This window comes from Gallinula chloropus, assembly GCF_964237585.1.
Source record: "Gallinula chloropus genome assembly, chromosome: 4".
NCBI lineage: Eukaryota > Metazoa > Chordata > Aves > Gruiformes > Rallidae > Gallinula > Gallinula chloropus.
In genome coordinates, this window is record NC_140088.1 from 27666741 (window position 1) to 27693707 (window position 26967).

Consider the following 26967-nt stretch of genomic DNA (forward strand, 5'->3'; position numbering starts at 1 on the left):
AGCGCGGCGGCTGGGGGCCGCGGCAGGTAGCGCTTGAGCTGCGCAAAACTCGGGTGTGCCACAACCCAGCACGCAAAAGGCAGCGTTTGTAAACCGACGGGCGGGTGGCTGGACGGCCAGATGCTGCCCCGAGAACGCATTCGGGTCCAGCAGTGGCCCCTACTTGTGCTGCGCTTTTAGAGAGCTCCGCCCAAGCGCAGAGTTCGCCCTCGGGGCCCAGTCCACGTCCCCAGCCACTGCTGGTGGGGCCTGGCAGGCGAAGCTGTTTCCAAGCTTCCCTGCCTGGGTGCGAACCCCCACATCCTCCCGATGCTGTTGGGACAGCACCCGGCCTCTCCCTTGCGTGGGAGCCACAGCCGAGCGAGAGCTTGAGCCCAGCCAGAGAAACCCCTCCGTCTCACTTGGGATTCGTAGGAACTACAATAATGGTTCAGACATTCCACACTTTTCAAATGTCCCGTTACACTTTGCTTTAACACAGTGAGCTGATGTGGTACTCCCAGTGCATGAGGCACCTCTGTGAAGGAGTTACCATGGAAACACCAAACACCTGTATTTAAAATTCAGGGAACATTGCCAGCAGAGCCTCACCAGCATACCTCAGGCTTCAGCCTTAGCCAAACAATTTGTCTGTTTAGTGACTGTATCTGCAATGGAAGTGTTTTGAAGCGTGAAGGTGGTTCTGTGTCTTCCTCACCACCCACGCTCGTAGTCTGCAGCGGGCAAATTGACTGCTGAGTTGAAAAACATGCTGAATCTTTGGAACAACATGGATTGAGTTTTCAGCTGAAGTAAATAACATGCAGTTGCAGTGGCATTCCTGTGCTTGGAACGGCTCAGTGTAGGAAAAGTTTTCTAATAAATAGCTCGAGAGGCTGATTTTCTGACACACTGAGAGTGCTCTCTAATACACAGGTAATAAATTCTTTTAGATGTCTGGAACAGCCTTTGGGACCTTCAAGTCCAGCCTTGGAGCTTCCTCAAATCCAGGGACACACCGAAAAAAATAAAATAAATTAAAATAAAATAAAATAAAATAAACCCAAGTTCTCTAAGAAGGCTCTTAATACTGGAGGAGGTAAAGATTACTGCCTCTAGAGGACAAGTCTCTTCTTCCCCTAGGAAACAGCAATCGGTGATTTAGTAAGCAAAACTGCTGGATTGATTATTTTTAAAAAGCACTGGAATCTTGCTTAGATTTTTTTTTAGGCCTTTTAATTTATCTTTTAAAATCTATTTCTCAGCACACTACTATCAGAAGCAATACTGCTAAACCACAGCAAAAAAGAATAAACCACAACCTTAAAACAAGGAAAAAAAATGCAAGGGAAGGATGATTTTTAAGGAAAAAATTAAATGATTACCCTGACCACAACAGCCCTATTTACAGCAGCTGTTCAGCGATCTGAGCTTCCAGAAGCGTTAAAAGAGCTCTGCAAGGTGTATATGAGTCGTCTCTGGGGGATGGAGAGCTCCTGGTCCCACCTCACAGCGGGGGTGAGCTGCGGGGCGCAGCAAACCCCCTGGGCCATTGGGGCACAGCCTGAGCAGGGCTTTCAGGAGCAAAAGGCAAAACTGTGCAAGGGTGGAGGCGGTGCATCCCTAGATGTTCGGGTGGGTGGAGCTGCTCCAGGGGCGCTTCTTTTCTGCTCAGTCATCTTATAAAAATAGCTTAAAACGAGCTTTATGTTTCCAGGCACAGTACATGCAGAGCAGGGTTCTGCTTTTCCTTTCCTGTTGCCTGAGCCTTCCCAAAGTCTCATCACTGCAGCCAACAGTGCGCTAAGCCATGTCTCTGCTCCTCCTGACCGTGCTACACTGGTTCACATGCGAATAAGGGTATTTTAAAGTCTTTCCCCTGTCAAATAACTTTATGCACTAAGTGGTAATAACATCGGGCTTTTCTGTGCTGTGTCAAACAGTTCGTGCAGGGTCGCTTTGCACCCTGCAGCTGAACCGCAGAATTCACAGTCGCGGGGTGGATGTTCCTCAGGGCAGGCAGGGTATTAGGCAGTATTTGCCATCATTTTAATCATCCACGTTATGATTATTTCTTACTAATGCAAATTACCATCTTTTTATGTCAGTTCAGCCCATTCACATTCAGAACTTGCCTGCTTCCCTTCCTTTCCTCAGCTGAGGAAATCTTTTCTTTATTGACACTGATATAAAAGAAAAAGCTGAAGGGATTATGTAAATAAGTAATTGAATCAGTGCTTCTGCAGTCACTGCCAACATGAAAGCAATATGACATTTGCACAGAAAGAAAAACAAAGTAAATACAGATTCTCTTTTGTCTGTTCCCTATGTTCAGTTAAAAAATTAAAATTATGGCAGCCCTTGTTATTACAGCAGCCTTTACTTAGCAGAGAAGTGTGGGAAGCAATTAATTACAATGTCAATTGCTCTAGGAAAATGAGAACTCCACCTTTCAGCAGATCAGTCGTCAACATCCGTTCGAATACGTTCTGTCACTGGTACTGCATCCCTTAAAATGAAGAGTGCAGTTTTGTCTCATCGGCTGCTGTTTCGGACCAGAGCCCCGCGGCTCTGTTCAGGTCTAGCTGGTGTTCTGGCCTGGCAGTCTTTGGTCTCCGGGAGAATCCAAAGAGAAATCAATGCTGCGGGGTGGGGAGAGGTGGGGATGGGATCCAAGGTTTACGATAAAAGCAAGCTTTCCAAACATAGTTCATTTCAGAGACCCATTACATTACAGTAATGCAATGTAATGGCTGGTGGCTGCCTTCCATAACCGAGGCATTATTTTGCAATCGGCTGTTGGGCGTTGCATAAAGCCTTTCACGACAGAAATATATGTGTATGGATAGAACAAAGTTAGACAAACTGTTTACCTTTGTATTTCTATATTTTTATCAATATTTATGATATGAGGCAAATGGAGGGAAGTGCTGAAAGAGCTCTGCATCTATTTTATCTTTCTGTCTCAGTGAATCCACTCCTGACTTTTCTGCGGGCTGTGAGAGTTCAAGGTCCTTCTCTGTGAGTGCAAGGTCAGTCGGTGCTCTCGCACACAGACATTTTGTTAGTACCAGCTGGCTCCCCATATCGCGTGCATGGGGAGCTTGCAGAGTTCTGCACGTGGTTTCAGTTAGCGATGTGTGTCATGCTTTAGCAATGCAGTTCCTGGAGGTCCAGGTCCCTTCCTTCAGCAAAGGAAACGTGCTGCAAATGTACAGCAGCTTGTAGATGGGAAGGAGCCTTCAGCTGTTTGACCATAATCTGGAAGTCCACAACTCTGACTTCATCTTGCAGCATGAGGAACAGCTTCTGCATTCGTTTATTTAGTCCAAAATGTATTACCTGCCTCACACCAGGACCTCAGGCACCCTGCATGCATTGTCCACAGGAGGGTCAAGGTCTGCCATGCTCCACACACTTTGTCTTGTAGAGGAGAGCTTTTTCCAGGGACATGTTTGCATGGAGGCAACTAAGCCCAGAAAGGACCCACAGATTCTTTTCCATACAGGCTAATCCACTGGGGTCACTCTAATAAATCCATACTCCCTGTTTTGTATGCAAAGGGATCAGCACTAGAACTGTTGTCACTATGAATCCAGAACATGCTCTACCCATTCCGATCTTTGCTGCTACCACAGACAGTGAGAGCTATGCTAAAGGCCATGCAAGGCTGATTACAATGCAACTACAGGTCTTTTTGTGGTGAAGTTTATCATTACTTTCCTCAAACTTGTTGCTAAGCAGAGGGGCTTTAATCAATAACCTCAACAAGTAAACTGGGAACCCCTCCATGCCTTGGCTCCATTTTCTTCCCTTGCCTGCTATTTTGGTCACTTATCCAAAACACATCAGGCGAACCCAGGGTGGATGTGGCCCCTTCATTCACACTTCGGTGTCGACAGGAAATGAGGAGCATACACTCAGCGCCTTGCTGGCCTGGGTCTGCAACAGCAATGCGGTTACACTGCAGATCACAGCTTTAATTAGGAGCTCTTTACTTTGTCAGCAGACCTGGGCAGGGTAAAATGGAAGCTTGGAGGCAATGAATTGAGTTTTGTTCTTTTACCCTTTTTTCAACATTGCTCAAATCCTGTCTCTCCTATTGCATTTCATTCTACTTTCACTGGTCTCTACGGCGTAACATTAACAACATTCTCTCTTTTAAGGTACATCACCCCTTATATAACTGCAAGTGCAGGAACCCCTTTATTCGTCTTCACCCAGAAACCCATCCTTAACCACTGCTTATCCCTAGCAACCACAGTATCACATGAGGCATTTCTAATAAAGACAATCTAATAATTCCACATATGTCGACCTGCACCGGGGAGGTAAGCTGGTTCAAAGAGGGCATTGTGCAGAGGGAGTCACACACTCCAGATGACCACAAATATTGACACTACGGCAGTGTTTTGTATTCTTAGCTTGTGTGCTGTGGTGACATACACACTGGGCTCAGCCTTTTGTCTTCTGCCATTAATCATTACAGGTGCCGAATTCATAGGCTGTTTCACTGCACAGTGAAAAATCAAGTGAAGTCGTCTCAGTAAGCAAGGCTCTCAGAAACTGCTTTCCAACATGACCTAATTTCAGAGCACTCTTAGAAGAAATGGTGGTTCCACTGGGTGTTTGAAATACCAGTCCTTTTGCCCTGACCTCTGTGCCTAGATGGCTGCCATAAAGTCTTGCTCCATTCAGATCAGGAGCAGCGACACCACTTTCACACTGAGGGAGGTTCTGGCCTTTGCGTTTCATTCATACTAAATCTCTACATAGAGACAACCTCATAGCTGGCTCTCCTGGTGCTGCCGCTGAACGGCGTGGATTTTATACCGCCACGTCGCCAGGGTTTGTGTGGAAGACGCAGCGGATGCCCTACTTGCTCTGTTCCCATGACAACACCCTGCGAAGCAGCTCCCTGTGAGCTTCCCCCTGACTGCCTCATCACATCCGACAGCCGTGCCCAGGCTGCGACTCACAGCCCCAGACAATGCCTCTCCCTTCAATTAACAAAAAGTGTTCTACAAGAGAAAAAAAGGACTGCTTGAAATAGCGATGTTTGGAGTGCCAGAGCTGAGGGAATGAAGCTCTCCACCACCCAGGAACTGGGAGGACAGCTGAGTTTGGTTTGCCATCTTACACTGCGCACTGCTGCTCAGTGATGTAATCAGGAATGACTTTTGGTTTTGCTCCAGGGACAATATTTGTTTTCATTGATGCTGGGTACAGTGTGCCTGATTGTCCATGTATGCTGGAGTGAATTAAAATGTAACAGCCCTTCAAGTGACTCCCGATTTCATGTAGTAGAAGGCAAGGAGTTGCTCGGACTAATTATTGTGGTGAGGAAAATCTGCTTTTGTTGGAGGATGAGCCTTGTCCTGCCCATCCTCCCAAAGCTGTATGCCTCCTGGGAGCACCTCAAAAGTGAGGTCTTCATAAGGGCCAAATAAAGATGGTCAAGTCAGCAGCTCTCCAGGCAGCAGTCTTTGGAGCTGATGCTTTGGCTGTATGTGGATGAGAAATGTGGACCATAAAGGTGAGTTCAGGGCATTGGAGCTGGGTGGAAGGAAAGTGAGCTAAGTTTTCCTGCCTGCCAGTCCAGTGCAGGGCTAGAGTGAGTTGGAGAATGGTATTCTTCTTTTCTATTTAGTTGAAAATATTTTAAAACATTTTTCCAGTTCAGATTCTAAGTTTGTTTTGCTTTTCATACATGGACCAAGAGTGCAGTCTTTGGCTGTACAACTCCCAGTTGCTCAGTATTCGCCTCAACAAATGCATGTTGGGATTACCCTCCATAACCAAGAAAGGGCATGCTGAAGGGGCTTCTCCAAGCCTACCTGACTGAGAGGAACTTGCAGCTGAACACTGGTTAAACCCTTGGGCTGACTTACCTCCTCTCATGTCCAGCCCATAAGAATGCATTGTGGCTGCATCAGCAGCCAAACTGTGTGCACCCTTCTTCTGACTGCAGCCCTCTGAGCATCCCTTGCCTTGCACCTCTGTGCATGACTGAAAAGGCTTGCATGACCCCGACCTGGGAGCCGGGTTCACCCTCACAGGGGTCAGACCAGGTTCTCCCTGCACCACATTGGGGGATAGTGACAGCACTTAACACATCCTGGACATTTGCCCCACCAGCAGCGACTGAACTCATGCCCTGACTGCTGTATCAGAGTCTTATATCACTGCAAAAACTTGGTATAGAATCCACTGAGAAAGCTCATTGCCCTGGTAGACAGAAAGCAGTTTGCATGTTGTGAGCTCAGGGCATCTGCTGAAAGGCTGTTCATCCCACCAGTTGGTCACCACAGCATGCACAGTTTCATTTGGTCCATTATTCAGTGTCCAGCCAAGCATTTCTGTGACCCCAGCATCAGCCTGCACGTTACCTTCCATTTCATTCAATTACTGGCTAATCTGCTATTCCATTTTATTTGATCTGAGCCAAAAGACCAAATCATGTGTACTGCAGATTACACAATGTCCATTCTTAACTTGGATGGCTTCAAGCAGGTGCTGGGGAACAATTAGATCACCATCTGTAGAAGCTGCCATTTAACTAAGAAAGAAAAGACAACTCTAAATAAGACAGATGCAGAGAGCACCCAAAGATTGCTCACACTGACAATGAAAATTAATCAAATATCATTAGCAGTCTCCAGAGAGCCCAGTACATCATGTGCTTCTGAGATGTGCTTCTGGTTGTCCTCTGCCTGATGACAGCACCCACTACTCTCAGCTGAAGGGCAGAAAGAAGCTTTGCACATCAAGAAAGGGATCAAAAACTGGAGCCTTTTTCAGAGCAGGGTGTCTTTCTCTGAAAGCTGCGTGGGCCCGCCTGCGGTTTAGTGGCGCCAAGCAGCCATGGTCTCCAGGGAGGTCAATAAATACATGCAGGTGATTTGACTAAATACACAGCTTGTTTTGCCTCCTGTAGCGTGGGACTTCCCTGGAGGCAGTCCACTCTGAGCAAAGCTCCCTGGGAGGCTTCTCTGACACCCACCTAAATGCAGCTGTGATGAGCTTTTGGGCTGGCAGTACATTCCACACAGGAGAGCCGCAGGGAGGGTTGGTTCTTACCACCAGTCTCTTATGGATTACTGTAGCACACAGTTACTTCTACTAAAACCTCACGTCCTTCCTTTTGCCACCCTGCCCCTCTTCTTCACTGGACAAGTTGCCCTAAATTTAAACCCTGGGCCTCACAATCTGGACACTGAATCCATTCTGTTTGCATCGTGCTTAATACACTGGAGCCCTGATTGGAGCTTCTGGGCTTCACAACTGAATATTTTGTTTGGGTGTCGTGTATGTGCCTTTTGGGCTCGAATGCTTGTTTACACCCCACCTCCCCTCCCATTACCACCACTTATGTTCGATATTGTGGGAGCAGCAGGGAAAAGAATAACTGACCTTGTTCATTGAAGATGTGTCAATTCAGGCTTAAAAATTAAGAGAGGAAGAATCTACGAGAGTGCAAGAAGTTCAAGGTTCCCATTTGCACACAAGCACGTGGTCATGCAGATGTGCAGCTGTCCCACCAAACCAGTGGTTGGTGCATTTTAGGTCTCTGTCCTGTCAAACAGAGCCCTGAGCCTTTCCCTCCCTCAGCTGGTCCCTGGGGAAAGCCCACTGATACTGATCTCACTGCGACTGTGGCAGTTCCCGCTGTGGAGGCTGGGGTTTTACCTTTGCCGTGCCTGGCCTGCATTGCATTAGTTACCTGTGGCCCTCAGGATAAAAATAAACCATGTTTTTCACCTAAAGCAATAAGAGGTGCATCTGGATCACCTTAACTCAATTTGGGACAGCAGAGAGCGGAAGTGCGGGGAGAACAACTGATGTGGGCTCATTGCCATCAGCATCTTGTAATACAATTTTTGAATGAGAGCATCCTATTCCCCCACCCCCCCGCCCCCATACAGACTACAGTGATTCACTGCATTAGTGCTTTCTCCAAGCAAGTTTTTTTCAGCTGCCACTGTGCTCAGTTGCTGTCTGGATAGGTACAGGTGAGCCCCTTTTCCCCTCTTCATGATAACTGCTTAGGTGAATTCCCAGTAGTGCACTGCTGGATGCTCTCCTGAGGGCAGGGGATGCTTCCTGGGGTGGAAAATGATCATGGTTGGAGAGGGAGGACTTTGCAGGGTTAAATAACACCAGAATAACATGAATGTAGTCACCATCCCTTACTGAAAGAAGCTCAGGGATGGCTTTCCTCATCTGCCTCTCCCTGCTGAGTGGAGTGAGCGCTGCCTCGATGTGCTGCAGAGCCCTGAAGCACAGGTACAGCACAAACAAACAGGATTCTGGACCTCCTGTGGTGGGACAGGTTGCTGAATAGCACATCCTGCACACCACAGCAGGGGCCTGAGGGCTTGCAGCAGCAAGGACAAGATGTTTTTATGCCTGCTGCATCCTGGCCATGGCATCCCGGCTGCCTGCACCCCTCAGCCTGCTAACTGTAACTACAGAATCTTCAGAGAGAAAACTGGCAAGACCTTAGTGCCAGCAGAGGAGATCAATTCTTCACCTACATATTCTCCTTCCCCTCAATCATACAACCATTTCAGAGCTTTCTCTCTGCACTGAGCAGAAGCAGCAGCAGCAGCCCTGGTTAAATCATTGTTCTGTCACAAACTTCTCTAGCAGCCTGTCCCACCAGGTTGTAGCTGTTAAAGCATCAACCAGGACCATAAGGAACCCCACTGGGAGATGTCTCAGCCCTCACAGCTAAACTCTACCCGGGATCTTTGCGTTACTCATTGCTTGGTTGGAAAGCACTGAACAGGACATGGGGAGATGGTTTGTGACCTTACTATCACAGCACATGAAGCAGCAGGAGGGAAGGGATGCTAGGAAGAAGCTTCTTTGGAACAAAACGTGGTTGCAGTTGGAGCACATTTATCTAGGAGAACGCTAAGCTGTAAATGCCAAGTTAATTAGCCCTCATACATAGCTTGTTTTTAAAAATACAGTTGTCTCCTTCTGGAGAAGCAAGAGCCCATTTCCCCTTCTGTTAGCCTGAAAAGTCAATCTGAAAAATGTTATTGAAGCCTAAACCGAGAAGCATCATGGTGCTTTCAGTAAAGGAACTCTGGGAGTAGAAGGAGCTTAAAATTCACAGGTTTCCTCTCTAGACCTGCTGAGCCAGAAGACCAAACAGCCCTTCCCAGACCACCACCCACAGTAGACCCATTTCCCTGGATTCTCAGACATCTGCACTGCTGAGACCCAGTTTCCCTGTTGTGCCAGCTCCAAGTCAGGCTTTGGGGTTTTTCCATCTTCTGCCAGCACCAAAAAGTGTAGCAGCAAAATCCTGATTCTGTGGGATGCATCCTGATCTCCACTAGCCAGGTCACTGGGCTGCAATGCACTTGTGCTGACTTTGTCTTCCATCCAGGGATTTTGAAGTAGTGGTTTTGGATTTGTGACCCAGGGAAGACCAATGATTCACCCCCCCAATTGCATTTTTTGTTCAAATTAATAGCCAGCACCATCTGGTGCTGCACAGTTTATCAGATGGAGCCTGTTTGCCCTTGTTCTCCATGACTCAGTGTGTTTTGTAGCCATCGAGTGCCTGATCACTTGCATTGCTCCATCTGATCTGTTTGTGGAGGAACAGAGGACCAGGGTTTATAGCAACACTTTAAAATATATTGTTTTTCTCATTAAGAACATAGGTCTTAATATTGCTCTTTCCCTTAGCACGGCTTCCCAATGCTGCCGCTGAGATGCACACCAGCTGGCAATATCTGGAAAACATGGTGGCCAGCTGTGCACCACGGGATTGCAGGTAACAGCGATACTTCGCTCTGACCATGATTTCTTTACAGCAGAGAGGGTTTTCAGCTGGCTGGGTCCAGGTTTCTTGCCCCAGTCTTCATTCCTTGGGAAGAGCAACAGCTGCCTTTCATCTGCCACCAAGCTACAGCACTGGGTTTCCGTGCTTGTAAGGTCACCCATGGGGCTGCTGCTCAGCAAGAGCACGGGGATGCTGCAGCCCAGTGTGCCCCAGCATGGTCCCTGCCACTGAGGCATGAGCCAGCCTGGCTGGCCAAGATGGACACAGGCAGCATGGCACTGCCAGACACCACGGTGCAGGCAGGGCATGGGGCTGGCACAGGCTGTGCCAGCCCTACAGGCAATGAACCCCCTGAAGACACCGCGGGGTAGTAACGGTCTCCTCACCTGCAGTAGCAGTGTTCGCACATCCACTGCTGGGAGAAGGGTGTTTTTCCCAGTCTTTGGGAAAGAGAGGTGACAGGAGGTGAGCAGTAAATCAGTGCTGGCTCTGCCGCTGCCTGGGGAGGGGCACGTGGACAGCAGAGGCGAGACACGCGGGGTTGAAGTGACATTAAGAGCTCCCTACCTTCTGCAGATCCACCACCTGTTTCTAGGATACAGGGTGGTTTTATATTTAATGAGCACGTAGCTTTGCACCTCTTTCCTTGTGCAAGCCAAGATGCTTTTCTGGAGAGCCCAACGCGTCTCACATCAGGGACAACCAGTGTGCCAGTCACCCTCTGATGAGCCCCTGGCATTGGTTCTGCCATATGCAAAAAGGGAAGAGAGAAAGTCCCTGCGACATCCCCCCAGCAAGTTCTCCTGCTGCTGTGGCTTCCTGTTATTCCTTCACTCCCGGTATTTTTAGGTTGTTGACTGTCTTCACACCCACTTTGAGAGCAATGAAGTCTCATCCTGGGGAAGTGGTGGCAGCACCACTCTAGTAACGAAATCATTACATCAGTTGCCTGTTCAGCAATGACAGCTCTAGTGAGGCATCACTGGTACCTACAGCGTCATCTTCAGCAGCATGGATGTTAACAGAGGAGGAGGAGGAGAACAGCACATGGCTGAGTTAGCCCCAGCAGAGCACAGCCTGCAAAAAAGAGAAGAAGGAGAAAACTCAGCTTATGGGGAGGAGCAGACTTTCAGCTGATGGAAATGCAGTACCTCACCTGCACCTATAGAGCGAGCAGGTGATAAAGCAACACAGACAGGAACTGATGTTTGCCCCATAAAATATACCAGGCATTGTGCAGCCCTAAAATGTATGTTCATAACAAAAAGAAGTCATCTATTTGCTTCTGAGACATACGAATCAGATTTATTTTCACAAGCTCATATTGAGCATCACATTCTCATCAGCAAAACAGTAACGGAAAAGGCCATAAAAAGGACCTCCTGGGAGACCTGCTGGATAACAGATTACCTTGCAGATAGCTGCAGAGAAATGCCCCAGCAGGTCTCACCTTATCAGCTGCTCTGCTGGCAGAAGCAGTGAAAAAATCTTGGTGGATCTCCACAGGATACAAAATGCAGGTGAATAATGTTGCTGGAGAGCTCCTCCCAGCAATGCCCTCTGACTTTCCCCTCAGATAATCAGGAAGTGCTGCTGCAGAACAGCCAGCCCAGGAAGACTTAAACTGTATGGTTGGCTTTGTACCTGCTTGGACCACTGTGGAGAGAACAGTGGTGAGGTGATGGGGAGAGCCCCATGCCACAGCTCTGGGGGTGCCCTTCCTCTGCTACCACCTGCCTGCACGGCCTCAGGTCCATCACTTACAAAGGAATATATTCATGAATTGGAAGCCTGACAGCCACCCTCAGGCAGCAGGTACCTTGGTTGTGGAGCCATGCCCACGCTTCCCACAAACCTCTGTTGGGGAGAGGTTGCCAAAGGTGCATAGGTCTGTGCTTGAGGTGGGCAGGAGAAAGCACCTAGGGCTCACTGAGCTCATCTGCAACACTCTGACATTTTACCTTTTACCTTGGTGGCCATGCAAGTGCTTGTGTAGATACAGGCACCTGAAAATGCTTCCAGTAGCCTGTAATTCCTCTGGTCTGAGCTGACTGCCTGTCTCCTATAGCTGCAGTCCTGTCTTACAGAGCATCTTGCTCACAGGAGCCACCTCTGAAAGGCCACTGGCACCAGGGCTGCTACACTGCACTGAAGGGATGAAATTTTACCCATTGATTTTTCATTTCCATGTGCTAGGGCTCTGCTCTGTAGCATCAGGAATAGTCTGAGTAAGTCTAGAAACCTGTAGCAGCTCCAGGAAGCATGAGAAGTTATTTTTGCCCATATGCTTATCCTCTTCATTTTTTCTCCACTTTATTGCTGGAGTCTGGTTTCTGTCTGTGCCTGGAGAAAGGCAGCCCAGCGCTGAGAGCCACTTCCACCAGGCTTGGAGTGCTGGTGCTCCAGCTGAGGTTCGTACTGTGGAGCTTTGAGCTGGTAAAAGGGTAATTTCTCATCAGTAGGAGAGACACCAGCAGCTCCCAATGCAGGCTAAAGCCCAGCTTGGCGAAGACAGCAAGCCCCTAAATCTAAATGCAAAGCTTTGGGTAAGACCTTGATCTCAGGCTTCTGCTCTGCTCTCTGTTGCCACATACTTATCGGACACGTGACTGACTCGTCTTTTCTCCGACCGCTTTCTTTCCTAGTTTTGTAAAGCTTAGGAAGTCCCCTTCACATTCCCCTGTGCTGGCTGCTGTGGCCCCAGCCAGCTGGCCAAGCACAGCAGAAACAAACTCCTGTTTCCAAAGGGTAAAACTGAAAGCAGCACAAGCTGGATCTGCGCTGCCCTGGGGCAGAGACGCTCGGCCACAGAAACCTGGAATCTCTGCGGCTCGCCTTTTGCCCCGAGTGCCACACGCCGTCACACCCCCCTGTTCAGCACATCACCCTCTGTGCAGCCCAACAGCAATTCAGGACACAATCACAGAAGCTCTGGGGAGCCCCATCGGGGCAAAGACTGAAACGAACTTCTGCTCTCAGTAGAGAAGCGCACCAGGAACAAATATCCAGCAGACCCAGGGCACGGGCAAGTAAACAGCAATAACCATTTGACTTTATTTAGATTTAATTTGACATTTAGCACAGTGGTAAGCACAGAAAGGAAAAAGTACCAAAATACCAAACTCATAGCATATAAAATAATCAAATATATTGCATATTTAGTGAAATATTTCTACAACACGTCAGTGGGACTGCCCTGGGCAGTCCAACCCTGTAAATATATAATATATATATATAGCTGTGTTATATAAAATACTGTATGTAGAGAAAGCACTGAGACTTATCACCAAAATAGAAAATAGCTCAAAATACAGATAGTTCAGGTTCGCTAGTCATACCCAATATTGAAAAGAGGTTCAAACCCACTAAAGGAGACAAATCTCCAGCTTAGATGCCACAGGAGGTGTGAGATTGCAGCTAAAGCTGGCAGGAGCCTGACTCGCAGGACAGGCCCAGGACCTGAGCCAGCGGCCATGAGGTGACAGGAGCTACTGGCCCTCGCCCAGAACTGCCGAAACATTTCCCAGTCAGAAATGCCAGTGACATCAGTGCTTGTGGCTGACACTGAGTGCCACGGGATGCCTGGGCAAAGGATGTGTTAGTGTCTGCGGGGAGGCTTCAGCAGCCACACGGGTCCCTGCAGGAGACCCCACTGCCCAGGTGAGCTGCGCTGCAGCCCACCCTGCCTGAGCCCCTAAGCAAGAGCTGCTGGAGCATCACTGTGGCTCCTGTGGCACACCGCTAGCCCTGTGCAAAAACTCCCACCTGCCCTGAGGGTGCCCAAGGTTGCTGTTGTGTGTAAGATCCCAGAGGGTTTGTAAGTGGATATAAAAAATATGGCATTTCTGGCAGCATCGTCGAAGTCCACCTGGAGTCCACAACCTGTGCCAGCACGCACCCTTGGGTGCTGCTGGTGCTTCAGGCAGGGTACGGGGGGAAGCACCAGCCCTGGCGCAGGGAGAACCGAAGGCGTGTTGGGGCCATCTGGGTCCTGACATACCAAAGAGTCTCCATGCCTGCTCCTTCCTGGACAACACACTTTTGTGCTTGTTTGTTGCTTTTTGGCTCAGTACAATGATCCATTTTCCTGACTACTCCCGCAGGAGACCTGCTCGGAGAATCTCTCCCTCCTCAGGGGGATTTGAGCGCCAGCAAGGCAGGGTTGCGATGGGCTGTCCCTGTGCTTCTGCTAACCCCACAGTGAGCTGGGGGCTGCAGGAGATCACCCCGGGGGAGCCCTCCCAAACCCTGTTTCTGTGCTTCTGCCAAACCATTGTGGAGAAACCTGTAACCCATGAATAACTGTAATTGCTCTTTCTCATCAAGCCAACAGTTGCATCCCTAATTACATGGCAACAATACTATGTTAACAGGATAAGCTGTAATTCCTAGGCGGTATTAGCATTGTTATTTTACTCTGAGTAACTTCCTGGTAATGGCTATTTGAATGTGGCAATATCAATTAAGTGAATATAAATGCTTGGCCCCTGGAAAAATCATTAATAAAAATGTCATTCTGATAGCCTCTAATCACAGCTAAATACAATTACTCATACGAGGCCACTATAAAAAGTATTTTTCTCATCACAAGAAATTCATAAGGTCTTCCCAACTGTTTGTAATAAAGAGGACACTATATAGAAAAGTCCAGAAAATAAGCACACATTTGTTTCTCAAAACCCATAGATAAACATGACAATATCTCTAAATTACTGGCTACTGAACAGGATTTCATTTAGCTCTACTCAAGCCGTAGCCTAGTATAAATGTTTTCAAAGCAGCACGCTGCTGTTTCATCTGGAACAGCTGCAGAGGATTTCTTTGATGTCAAGCTCTTGTGTGAGGATGGTGTTTCAATTTCTCTTTATGCCTCTGAACTGCTGCAACAAGAAGGAAATAACATTCAATGAAGCAGGCGTTTATAATGAAGGATTAAAAAAAAACCAACATTAAAATTTGGCCTTGAACGCAGTTCCAAGAAATAATTCATCACTACAGTGGCAACAGAACCACACTATGCCTCTCGCATCCCTGTTTCACAGCAGATAGGGAAAACATCCCATGTTTTGCGCTGCGGCGTGGTCTCCCTGCAGTGCTGCACCAAGCACTTGCTGCGTTCGGGTGCTGATAGCGCCCGTGGCTGCGGCTGCTCTGGGCACGTGGTGGGTGAGTGTCCTGGGCTCTCGTCCCAACTCCCTGCCCCAGTGCATCCATCCCTCCTGTGCTCCCCAAGGAGCACACATAACAGTTAGCTGAGGAAGGTCTGCTCCTTCTCATGCATTCCTGCCCAGGCTCCTGGAGCTCAGTGGTGCCCAGCACAGCAGGCTCAAGCAGCGTGGGACCACAGGACATTCAAAATGGCTGTGGCTGGTCACAAGAGACAGCTAAAGAAGGACCTACCCCACATCATTCTCCAGAGACCCTTTCTTACACAGAGAGTGAACGCTGTCAGATGGCTGCGTCCACCATGCTCGTGGCCACTCAGCCTGCCATGCCGCAGAGGCACGTAAGGGTACCGGAGCGGACAGTACAGCTCTCACCTCCTGTAGCTTCTACAGGGAGACGAGGCTGAAAAGGTTTGGGACACAAGCAGCTGGTTGGAGGGCAGCCAGGGCAACGCCATTATCTCCAAGCAGGATCTCTCCCCTGACTTGCCTTGCTTCGTGAGTATTTTCCAAAAAAAGATTCGTTTGGGCACACTCCCAAAGCGGCACTCGAGGAGCCTTCCCAGTGACCTCCAGAAAGTACACATCTGAAGGCATTTCCCAGGACACATCTTTGCAGACACCCCCTTTGCTGTGCAATGCTTAGTGGAACACAAAGCGGGGGAAGCTGAAAAAGCCTGCTGAAGGACACGGGGCTCTGTTTCAAAACTCACTCAGCTGATGAAAACAGCCTGTGCCAGTGAGCTCTCACTGGGCAGCAGCAAGGGCTGGGGGGCCCTGTGCAGCCGTGCTGGGGGTACTGCTGACAGGCTCAGCCCCCCTCCCCAGGCAACTTACTGCTCTCCCGCCGTGGCGCTGCCACTGCCCACAAACGGGATTTCTTCCCTGTCTGTCTTCCCCAGGACGAGATGGTGCTTCTCCATGTTTATGACACACTGTGGAGAATAAGTATCTCTAGGTAAGAGGGAAAAGAGCAGTTCACAGTGTTCCCAGCTCCCTCAGCAAGGGGGAGAGCTCCTACCTTCAGAGATTTCAGCGTCTGCAGCCCGAAGGAGAAGGGATTCTCATTGTCTTCTGAAAAATAGGAACATTCAGATTTATGCATTTGAAATGACTTCCCATACTTTTTGCAACCCCCTCCATCCTTCCTTCATCCTGCTCTGCTAAGTAAAACCCCATTCATAAAGGACTGTGTTACTCCAGAGGGTAACAGGAGCAAATGAGAGCAGGCAGACACACCTGCAGGGTGACATGGTTGCTCCACTGGCAAGGCAGTGAACACAGCCATATTGAACACAGCCTTTCTCCCTCCCTTCACCTGTCTGAAGGGGCAAAGAGGGACTTTTGCTGCAGGAAAGCAGCATTTCAACTTTAACATGCTTCTGAAGGTTCATTTTTTCCCCCTGAGGTGAGAGGGAGCAGCACCCTATCCTGTAGCTGGAGGACCAGAGGCCCAACCACCCGCCCACCCACACTCACCCACAACGAGGGCAGCGCACTCCACGGGGACCGCTCCCACGGTGAGGGTGAGACACTCGATCCGGCCGATCGCCCTCACTTTGTATGGCAACGAAACCATCTCATCTTCACTGGGGAGTGCTTTGAGATGCTCCTTTAACCTGCGCATTGAAAACACCTCTGACATGAAATGGCTACAGTTCAGCTGCTCTGGGAAGGCGCAAACAGCATTTGTAGGGTACTTGCACCTGAAGTGCTCTTAGTGTGCTGGTATTACCACACCATTATCAGAAAGTTTTCTTGGCAGGTTTGCTGTGATGCTCCACACATAACCAGCAGTCTACACCTACACCAGCACAGGTGTAGGACAAACATGGTTTTACTCTGGCCCAAGGCAGGTCAGAGTGGCTTTATTATGTGCAGCCATGCAGTCAGTCTTTGGCTGTGATCTCTGATTACCCCTGACTTGTCCCCATGGCAGCGGTGCTGGAGCCAGGACCTGAACACATCTGAGGTACAGCCGGAGATGGCTCCTTGCTCAGGCACCTGCTGACCCAGAAGGTTTTCCTGGGTATAACCAGGGCTGCTGGGAGGCTGCAGTGTGACGACACACAGAGCAAAACCACTCCCTGGGAAGTGCTTCATCACAGCTGAGACTGACCCAAGGGTGGACAGACAGCACGTGTGCAGTGTATGGCTGAAAGCCAACCAGGAAACTGTAGCGAAGGGAGGACAACCACTGATGCTTGGTGCAGTGATACATCTTGGAGTCGGGTTTGAAAGCAGAAAGTCCCCAGCAGCATGCAGTGACCAAAGCTGCTCACCCAACAGCTGCACCTACACCTCTGAGGGGCATTTCTTACACTGGTGTGACCTGCAAGCTAACCCCACCACTTTCCTCAGAGGCAGGGGAAGAGCTCAAATGGCACCATGACAAGATGCAAAATTATTTACAAGAAAAGAAAAAATAAGGGATAGGAATTGAGCCTGTGCCTGATCCTCAACTGCAGGCAGCAGCACCCAGCAAGGCATGGCAGGGCTCCTGTCCTGGGAGGAACAAAAGCAAAATCACGCAGCATGCCTCCCCCCTGCTGCTCTCCAGGGCATTTTAAACAAATCTCATGTTGGATCAATCCCACACGTGCTGGACTGCTTTGAAGGAAATCATCCTGGAGCGGTGCCTATTGTTGCATGGGACCTACCACAGTGACAGCAGAAGGAGCTGCAGGAAGCTGCCGGCAGTGCGGCCCTGCCAGCCACACGCCTCAGCTGGCACACGCGCAGGGCCGCGTCCCTCCGGCCGGCCGCCCGTGCAGTGCGGCTCCCGCACACCTCGCTGTCTGCAGGGTCCCACCTAGCAGGAACCAAAGCTCACTTGTTGCTCCTGAGTGACGCTGGGGCGGGACTGGAGCCTTTCCATTGTGGCTGACAGCCACCAAAGTGGCCTGGAGGAAATCCCCCATAACCTGAGAGCAGACACTGGCTCTAACCTATTTCTTAGGGGCTCTCTGAAAAGCAGGCCTGCCGCGGTAGGCTGGTGCTGCAGAAGCAACACAGGGCACATGTGAGTAACACAGGGAGCAGGTGAACCCTCACAGAGCGTCGCTGTGCAACTTGGGCAAGTGAAGTCCAGCAGCCAGTACAGCATCTTGTGGGATAAGACCCCTCCACATGCACTGCTGCCATCCATAAACTAGACTGAGTAGCTTCACAGTTTGTGACAAGTTTCCAGTAGGCACAGCCACCTCCCAGCCACTGAACACCAGTGTGCAAAGAAGTAATCACTGTCTGGACAGAAAACAGGCACCATTCATCAGGACCATGTGTTAGCGCTCAGGGAGCATCTGCATGTTGGTGATAAAAAGCAAGGACTCCGTGCCAGCAAGTGCCAAATAGCTCCTTGATACCCTGTGAGCCAATGCCTGATCCTCCTCCCCAGAGACCAGTGGGAGTTCTGCTGTGAAAGACTGGCAGTCAGTTCTCCATAAATTACTTTCCTTTCCCTTCAACAGGGAGAAATTTGTTATTGGGAGCAGCCCCCCAGCAGCTGTTTTTGAGCGCGTGGTGTGCGGAGCCGTACGCACGGCTGCCGGGGTCAGCAGCACTGCAGCCGCCCGCGGGAGCACACCCAGAAGCCAGGCCCCTTCATGGCAGCAGGGACACACAGGGCTGGGCTGACCTGGCCCCACGCCTGCGTGGGATGCAGAAGGCCATGTGGGCTTTCAGCTGCTTCGCGAGGCACTGAATGGCAAACAGGCTGGCACTGGAAAAACACAAACGCATCCCACCCTCCGAAGGGATTTACTCAGAGGTGAATAGGTTTCAACAAGCAGCTTTCTATCTCAGCTGTCTGTGAGGACGTTTAAGAACATGTAACTCTGATTTGGGTCACAGGAGGCTCAGGGGTTTGCCTGTCCAAAGCCCTCCCTGCCAGAACCACCATCGCTGGCGTGAACGAAGCCCTGGCAGTGCTGCCTGTGCTGCCAGGCGCCACAAAACAGAAATCCAGCTCGATATTTACCCTAGCCTGTCCAGGCAGGCAGATGACATGAGGTTGTGCTGCGAGCCCGTATCCACCACAGCCTTCAGCTCCTTCCCCGCACACTGCAAGAGCAAGCAGAGACAGAAGATGACATGTGGGATAAGCACAGCATGTCTGGGGGTCTCTGCTCTGCACACATGGCTCCTCGATGAAACACGAGCATCTCCTGGTGCCGGCCCATTCCTACTCCACACCAAGCTCAGTGACCACAGGGTATCACCTCGTCTGCTCCAGGCAACCAAGAGTGGGCTTTTGAACCACTTTTTGAATGAGGCAGTGCTACCAAGCAACATGGTGTTGGGTCCTGAGCCCTTCCTGGTTGCATCTGCCCCTGCAGAAAGCAGAAGGGGCAGCTCCAGGCAGGAGGGGATACTGCAGAGAGCGGGAAACACAGCATAAGGTGGAGATAAGGAGGAGAAACATGAAATTACTCTTGGGGAAAGAAAAGAGGTGCGGCACTTGGGGAAAACTATTAGGCTGTGAGCAGAGGGATTCACCACAGGTAATTACTCCTCAGCATTCCTGCATGCTCCCTCAGCCTGGCTACTCCCTCTGCCCTGACACTCAAGGGTAGACATCCATCGGGCCAGTTTTTTCAGTGATACACGGGTGGGCATCTGTGCCACAGCAGCCCCAAGCTGCAGAGGGAGAGCATCCCCACCCTATGACAGCCCCAGTATGCTGACTGGGAAGCACAGGAAACAAGACCATAGCTTGAAGCTGTCAAAAATAAAATTTTTGGGGAAAAAAAAAGCCCAGAAGGCTGGAGTAAGACGATTACCTGGCAGGTCACCGCTATCAGCTCCTCATCCTCCATTTTCCCTGAGCTGCCTAGTTTGGTCTGATTCAGGGCGTTGGTCTGCACTGAGGTGTCACTCTTTGGAGTCCAGCTGCCTCGGTTGCTTCGTAATTTTGATAAATTTGTCTCCATCAGGCGCCTCTGCAGGATATTATGTGGTTGCTTGATGAAAAAACACACACAGAAGAGCAGGGTGAAATCAGAGGAAAGACCCAAAGTGACCTGCATCGCCAGCCTGCCCACACACTCCCACACTGCCTGTGGGCCAGCACTGCTCTTGCATGAGAGACACCCTGAAGTCTCACTCTCCCCAATTCCCAGACCACTTGTACTCTTCTTAGCCTACATCTATTTTCTCTCCTACCAACTCTGGCTTACCTGGCTTTGACTAAAGAGAACTCCTTTGTATTGACAAAGGAATAATTCTTTCAAAACATTAACCAGAATTTGGAGGGTTGCCTTCCTTTATCCAAATCCAAGCTCAAGATTTGATTTCATGTAGGCTCATGAAACTCATTCAGGTCAGGCTTTTCCAAGCTGATCTGTTGGTAAGGATCTCAGGAATCCTGCAGCAATGCAAACCAATTACCTTCCCAATTACATGTACCACCTAAATATGAAAAAGGCGTAGGGACATACTGAATGGATACAGGTGCTTTCACGGGGCACTGGTAGTGCTGGCAGATGAAGTACCTGTGTCCAGCCTCCCCCTGGGGCAAGGCCCTCTGCATGAATTTAAGAGGCTGATTGGGGTGTCTGCCCATTGGCACAGGAAGGTGTGAGTGAGCAAGGTGTGCCTGCAAGAGCAGCACTACAAATGGAGTCTGTTCCCAGACCTGCTCTGGTCTTTCAATCAGAATTCGGTCTAGAATTGCCCCGCATCTCTTTTCCCTCCACATTTTATTTAGCTGCTAAGGGTAAGTAAACGGGAACACTGTAGGGTGCCATGCCACGGAGGGAAAGGAGAGGAGGGGGAGCAGTAATACCACCGGAGGTAGGTAAACAGGCAGGCAATCCCCCAGGAACACCCAGTGCTTCATATGGTGGCTTCCTGCTTCCTCTGACATTTCCCTTTGCTCTGCGAGAAGCATGTTGCCTCTCAAAATCTCCTCCAACTGCTTTCCCAAAAGGCTTTTTATGTTTAATGTTCATCATGGCTGGATGCACGTACTCTGCTGGAGGTGAAATGACTCTGCTTGATTATCTGCTCATTTCTCTGCCCAGCTCATCTCCCCCTCCCCCCCCCCCCCCCCATTACTGCCCTTTCCTTCTGATTTTCATTATTCCACAGTCAGGCCTTCTTACTGCCTTATTCCTGAATTTCCACATTCGCATTAAACATGCCTGTGTGTCTGCAGAGGCATCCAACCCAGCAAGCCTCCCCGTCCTGAGGGAGCTTCAACGGGATCAGGATAATTCCAAAAACCAAGTCAACCAGCGCTCAGCCTCATGTGCAGTGCCTCATCTTTAACATAATCTGCGTGGCGTGTTAAATAACAGCACTTACAAAAGGCTAATGCAACCTGGCATCATCCTAAAATAGCCGCCACCGCGTTAGTGCTCCAGACCCGGCTGCAGGCGGAGCGCGGGCGGTTAAGCTGGACCTGACTGATGAGACGGGGTAGATGTAGCCAACGCTGGTGGGCACTGGGAAACGTAATCTCCTTTTTTCCCCACTTTTCACTGTTCTTACTGCTGCAAACAACCTGTGACTTGAAACAAAATTCCATGACCATTCGCAGTTGCGACATCCGACCCACACGCTGTGTAAAGGCAACAACACAGCCATGCTCCCAGCAACAGGGGGAAACTGGATCCAGCATCACACTTGCCTCCTTCATGCTCACAGAGTAACAAAGCTCCAGCACTGCTCTGGTGACCACTGTCTTCCCAGTGAGACAGAGCAGCAGGAGCCAGCATTACTTAACTAGACTAAAGGCACGCAGGGCAGCTCCACTGGTAATGGGCCCTGTGCCAAGGGATGAGCTTGGAAGCAAGAGCTCCTTTACATGAGGCAGAAACCACAGGTGCAGAGTCAGCACAGTGATCACCTCCAAGGCTCCTCATCTGAGTAAAAATGCACGCCAGGGTTTGCTGACAGGGGGTGGCATGTCCTTCTCAAGCCTTCTCTTTGCCTGCAGCTCAGGCACAAATCTGGAGGACTAATTGTTCACATCATCAAAAAAACAAATGAGGGCATAAGGGACTGGAGAAGTAGATGGGTGAACTTCCCAGCTGGACAGAAGACAGCCTGTCACACAGTGGTCAGCTCCTTGTAGCCAGTCCTGTTCAACTAGGACTGGAAGAAATTTTGGAATGGCATCATTCAGGACAGTCTGGGCACCTTTCAGATCTGTCTACCCTCAACCACATCACCAAACACCTTTGAAAGTACAGACTGGAGGAGAAAAAGTCACCAGCACTCTCATTGCTGCTATCTGAACTGTCATCTACCTTTGATTTAAACCACCTTCTTTTTTTCCTCCCCTCACCAGCTCTCCTATGGATTGTTAACCAGCTACATGTGTGGGCCTTCTCACAAACCCTGTACAGGATCCATCACCAAAAGGAAGAAATCCAGTGCTCAGCAAACAGGAGTCACCACCACAAACAGGACTCTCTCTTGTTGACGTTTGCTCTTCTGAAAACTGCAGTGAGTCCTGCCTTCAGGGGGCCAAATGCCGCTTACGTTGCGCTCCAGTACTGAAATGATCTAGCAAGAGGGGGCCGAAAAGGTTCCCTGCAGCATCATCCTGTCTCAGGCTGTTAATTAGTTTGCTTTAGCTCGTATTTCCCTTGACTTGTGTGCAACAGAGTGAGGGACGTTAGTCACGGAGATGACTCAAGTGACGGATACGTACTCAGTAAACAGATAATGTGCCAGGGGACATTTGCAAACGCACATTTTGCTGGAAAACTGCAGGCAGACTGTTCCTGGGAGGGAGGGAGGGAGGGAGGGAGGGGCAGGAGGACAGTGTGACAGTGATGGGGAAGGCAGCTGTGTTCTTCCTCCAGCACAGGCTGGCCAAGCAGCCAGGACTGGCGAGTGGAGTAACCCGGCTTGCCTGGTACTGTCTTTCTGTACAGTACACACAAGGCTTGAAAGTTTTATTAAAAAAAATAATCTAATGTTACATACCCTGAGGTAAGTGCACAAAAGCACCTTACTGCCTAGCATCGTTCGCCACAATATAATCACAAACCAGGATTTTTTTCGCCCTGGGACTTTGCGAAAACCCATAATCCCTTAAAAAAACCCTCACAATAGAAACCTAAAAGAAGTGAGTGGAGACCCCAGCTGAAGCCATTTACGCTGTCTGTTAGTCCTACAAATAATTCTGTCCACTTTTGTTCCTCTCTAATTTGTAAGCAAGGGCGTCGCTGCAGCTTGTGGTGCCCTGGCAGGTTTCCCACTATTTTGGCTTCTGGGTCTGGGGATAACAAGAGCCATCAACAACAGTTTCAATCAGGTGGAGATGAAAGCCAGGGAAGATGCCAGCTGTTCCCCTCTGCAGACCCCCTGCAGAAGGTTTGCCCTTGCTTCTGAACCGAGGCAGCAGAGAGGAGTTTCAACACACCAATGGTGCTTGTCCTGAGAAACGATTTCTCTCATCTCCTCATCCTTCATCCAGATTCACCTTGCAGCCAGGTCTCTGACCAAGACAGCACATGCAGCATCGAAGTTTTTTGTGTTCTAACCAAGTGTTGTGGCCGAGCCCCAGCCAGCAGCCGAGCACCGCGCAGCGATAGAGAGCAGGGATGCAACTAATGGCGGCACTGCACCCGCTACTGGAGGAGAGGATGGGCCGTGGGGTACTCAGAGCTGTGCTGAGGACGCAGGCACCCAGTGCAGTGTCCAGGAGTGGTTTGGGAGGCAGAAACACTTTTGGTGGTGGTTGTTACTGTGGATAACTTTGTTTCCCAGCTTGTAGAGTGATGAAGGACTGTTTCCCTCCAAACCCGTCTGGTGGCTCTCAGGGGAAGGGTGAAGCATCAGGGCACAAGGAAGAGCTGCCCATAGCCAGCACTCCTGGCCCCAGCCAGGCAGAGGGTCATGGTTACAGTGTTAGGAAGCACAAAGTCCAGCTAAGGACCACCTCATGACACTTTTCTGGGCTTTGGGGAGGAGGCTAAAAATGAAGCATCAAAACAAAAACGTTTCTGCTCTGTAAATCCAGCCCTACATTTGCCAGGTCCAAAGCTATCAATGCTGTGCTAGAGTTTGGTCTCCTAGCAGGCAAACAGAGCGAAACGTGTAAAGGGAGCAAAGAGCTGGAAAGGTCCGGTCCAACCTAGAGTAACACACGGAAAAATATCAGAGGCTTGACATAGACAATTACAACAAGTATTTGCTAAACCTGCCGACACTGATCATCACCAGGAGAGATGTGACAGGAGCCACAGGGTGGCACAAACCAGGGGATGCCAGCACACATGCCCTGGTGACCTGCTGACACCTCGCTGGGGCAGCACCCCCTGTGCTGCAGCCAAAAGGAAGCAGTCACTGCCAGCTGTCATGTCACCCTGACAGACAGGGTCTGTCCTCACCACCTGTCCCCGTCTCTGGGGAGCTGTTCTCTCCTCTCTTCTCCTGCCAAGGCTGCTGGCGCACACCCACGGAAAATCCTGCATTAGCACCACCAGTGGTGGCAAAAACCCTTCCACCCATGTCACCATGTCACGACAGCTGTCGCACAGCTTTAGGCATGAAAGTGTGCTGCTCTGTTAGGAGGTGCACAGACGTGCACAAGAAAGGTGTGCATACACCTTGGCAAGGACCCCTGATGCCCTGGGACTCCTGATCACACAGCTCCACCCCTCTGGACCTGGACCTCTGTGTTTGGGGTATATGCCAAGGTGGGGTCCCATGTTTTGGAGACTTGTAGCTCCTCTCGAGCCTCAGAGATGCATGATCTCCCAATCCTCCTGGGGAAAATTCCTGGGATATACAGGCAGCCATGTCACCAGGAAGCACACTGGGTCCTCTTGAAGCTGTGCTCAATGCCAGTGCTGTTGCTTTGGGGACTGCCCACACACCCTGTGGGGCAGGAGGCTGTGGCCAAGGTGAGCCCTGCCCACGTGTACCCACTGTCCTCTCACTGTGGCTGAGGACAAGGGGGCTTTGCAGTGGTGTGACCCATACCAGCTTAATTCTCCCCTCCTCCCTGGCCAGAGACCCACCACAGTCAAGGTAGCCGGGACAGGCAGCATGCCCCTGCCACACCACACTGCCTTTTTGTACTTGGAGAGGATCAGGAGCTGTGGACCTCCCCAGGGCTTTGGCACATCCCTGGAGCAAGTGCCCCATGCAGACCCTCCTCACAGGGGCTGTGGGTGCAGCAGGGGTGATCTGCAGCCATGGCTTGGCCAGCGCAGGCAGAGGAGCAGGGAGGAAACATCAGGTGACACTTGTGTGACCAGGGCCGTGGCAAGGAGCCCCATGCTGACCCAAACCTGGTCCTCACTGCTGTGGGGATGAGGACTTTGGTGCTCAGTGCTGCCTCCTGCTACCTGTTGCCTCTCATCTGGGCAGAGCATGATGGTCTCAGCCCCACAGACCCAGCCCCATATCTCTCCTGTCAGATCACTGAGCCATCACACAGTATTTAGATTCCACATGACAGTAGTAACACCACCAAAATGCACAGTCACACTCTGAAATGCACTTCGTAGCTCCCCAAGAGAGCTGCCATTCAGGGTGATCAGGAAAGCTTCCCTGACAACTGCACAACATTTGGGATAGCAAAGGGAAGAAAAAGTCACCTCCATGTGCACTGCAGAGACCAGACAACTCATTCCACTTATGTCATCCAGGCAGAGCCAAGCCTAACCCAGCTGAGCAGGAAGGCTGGGACAGAACATAGCCACCCCCTCCACCCCCAACAATAAAAAGACTGTTGTTTTTTTCAATGAACCTGTATCAAGCACTAAAAAAAGCAAATATTTTTTGCTACAAGGCACAAGAATTCTGCAGCAGTTGGGCAAAGCAAGGAAAGGCGCTTTCCTCAGCAGGGTACTTCTCTAGATTTTGCTCCTTACATCAGAACTTTTGATGTTACATCCGAGAATCATTTCCCTTCAGAGAAAGTTCAATCATTTGTGCACACTAGGATCTAGAGATGCTCTCCCACCCCTGGACATGACGAAAAACACTGTGTGTCAGCTACAGTATCACACGGGTCATCATGTAAATATTTAAAACCTGCGTACCTTCATTTAACAAAACCTGACCACCCCCCCCACACATACACAGAAGCCTTTAGCAAAGCCTAATCTTGGCAGCTCTCTATTTTGAACTGCTGACTGCACTTCACCGAATCTTTTCTGATTGTGTGCTGTGTGTATATGTGCATCACAGACACGTGTGTACATATGTATGTATTACATGAAGCCATTTTGATTTACCCTGATTCAGAGAGGATTTTTGTACTGAAACCAGCATCCCATTGTCATGTAAATGGGGGGGGGGGGGGGGGGGGGGGAAGTAAAAGCTTTTAGATCCAAGCCCAGTCATGGGAAAGCACCTCTGAAATCACCTACAAGCAAAAAGCAACCCTGCAGATAACTAGCATCATGCTTCTACTCTCTTCCTTTTGCATACAAAACCCTGATTTATTTTTTTAAATCAATTTCCACAAGTAACCAACTTCTCCTCCATAAAGATACTGCCCTACCGGCTCCTTACGTCTCGTCCCAGTAAACACAATAAAGCCTTACAGTATCTTTTGAAGTCCCCAGCTTCTTCAGCCCATCCAGAGGGAGGAGATCTGCTGAATCCTTGTGAATAAACTGAACCGCCTGCTTCATCCTCCGCTGCTGGCGGAGAGACGCCGCTTCCCTCAGCTCCACTTCTTTCCTGCTGGGCTCTGTCAGGATGCCCGAATAAAACATCTCCCCACCTGCGCACGGCTGGCTTCTCGAAGATGCGCTTCCTGGGGAGATGGAGCCGGGGAGATGCTCTGTCGCCCGCGCTTTATAACCGCAGCTTGGTGACGTTTGGAGGCCGTCAGGTACTCCAGCCGCGCCGCCGAGTACAGGAGGGGTTGGGCACGTCGCAGTGCGTTGCACAAGCAGCAGCGGGTGAGCTCAGGCTCGGGCTCATGGCATAACTCAGCGCCGCTCCTCCTCGCTGCCTCTCCTGAAAGCCAGACTCGCCACAAGCATCTGATGGCTCTCCAAGCCCCCCGCTCAGCCGCACGGGCAGGAAAGGGCACCGGCA

At 50.2% G+C, this 26967-nt stretch overlaps 1 protein-coding gene across 1 annotated transcript; it reads right to left on the reverse strand.

The window, feature by feature from the left end:
* Nucleotides 1-159: 159 nt before the first annotated feature.
* On the reverse strand, nt 160-26639 carry NRIP3 (nuclear receptor interacting protein 3; the record flags this gene model as incomplete). The annotated part of the gene is made up of 8 exons (XM_084263135.1): nt 160-417; nt 8173-8254; nt 15787-15884; nt 15971-16023; nt 16429-16568; nt 18929-19011; nt 19731-19910; nt 26466-26639. The coding sequence occupies 8 exons, from the start codon at nt 26637-26639 to the stop codon at nt 160-162; spliced, it is 1068 nt and encodes a 355-aa protein (XP_084119261.1).
* Nucleotides 26640-26967: the final 328 nt, after the last annotated feature.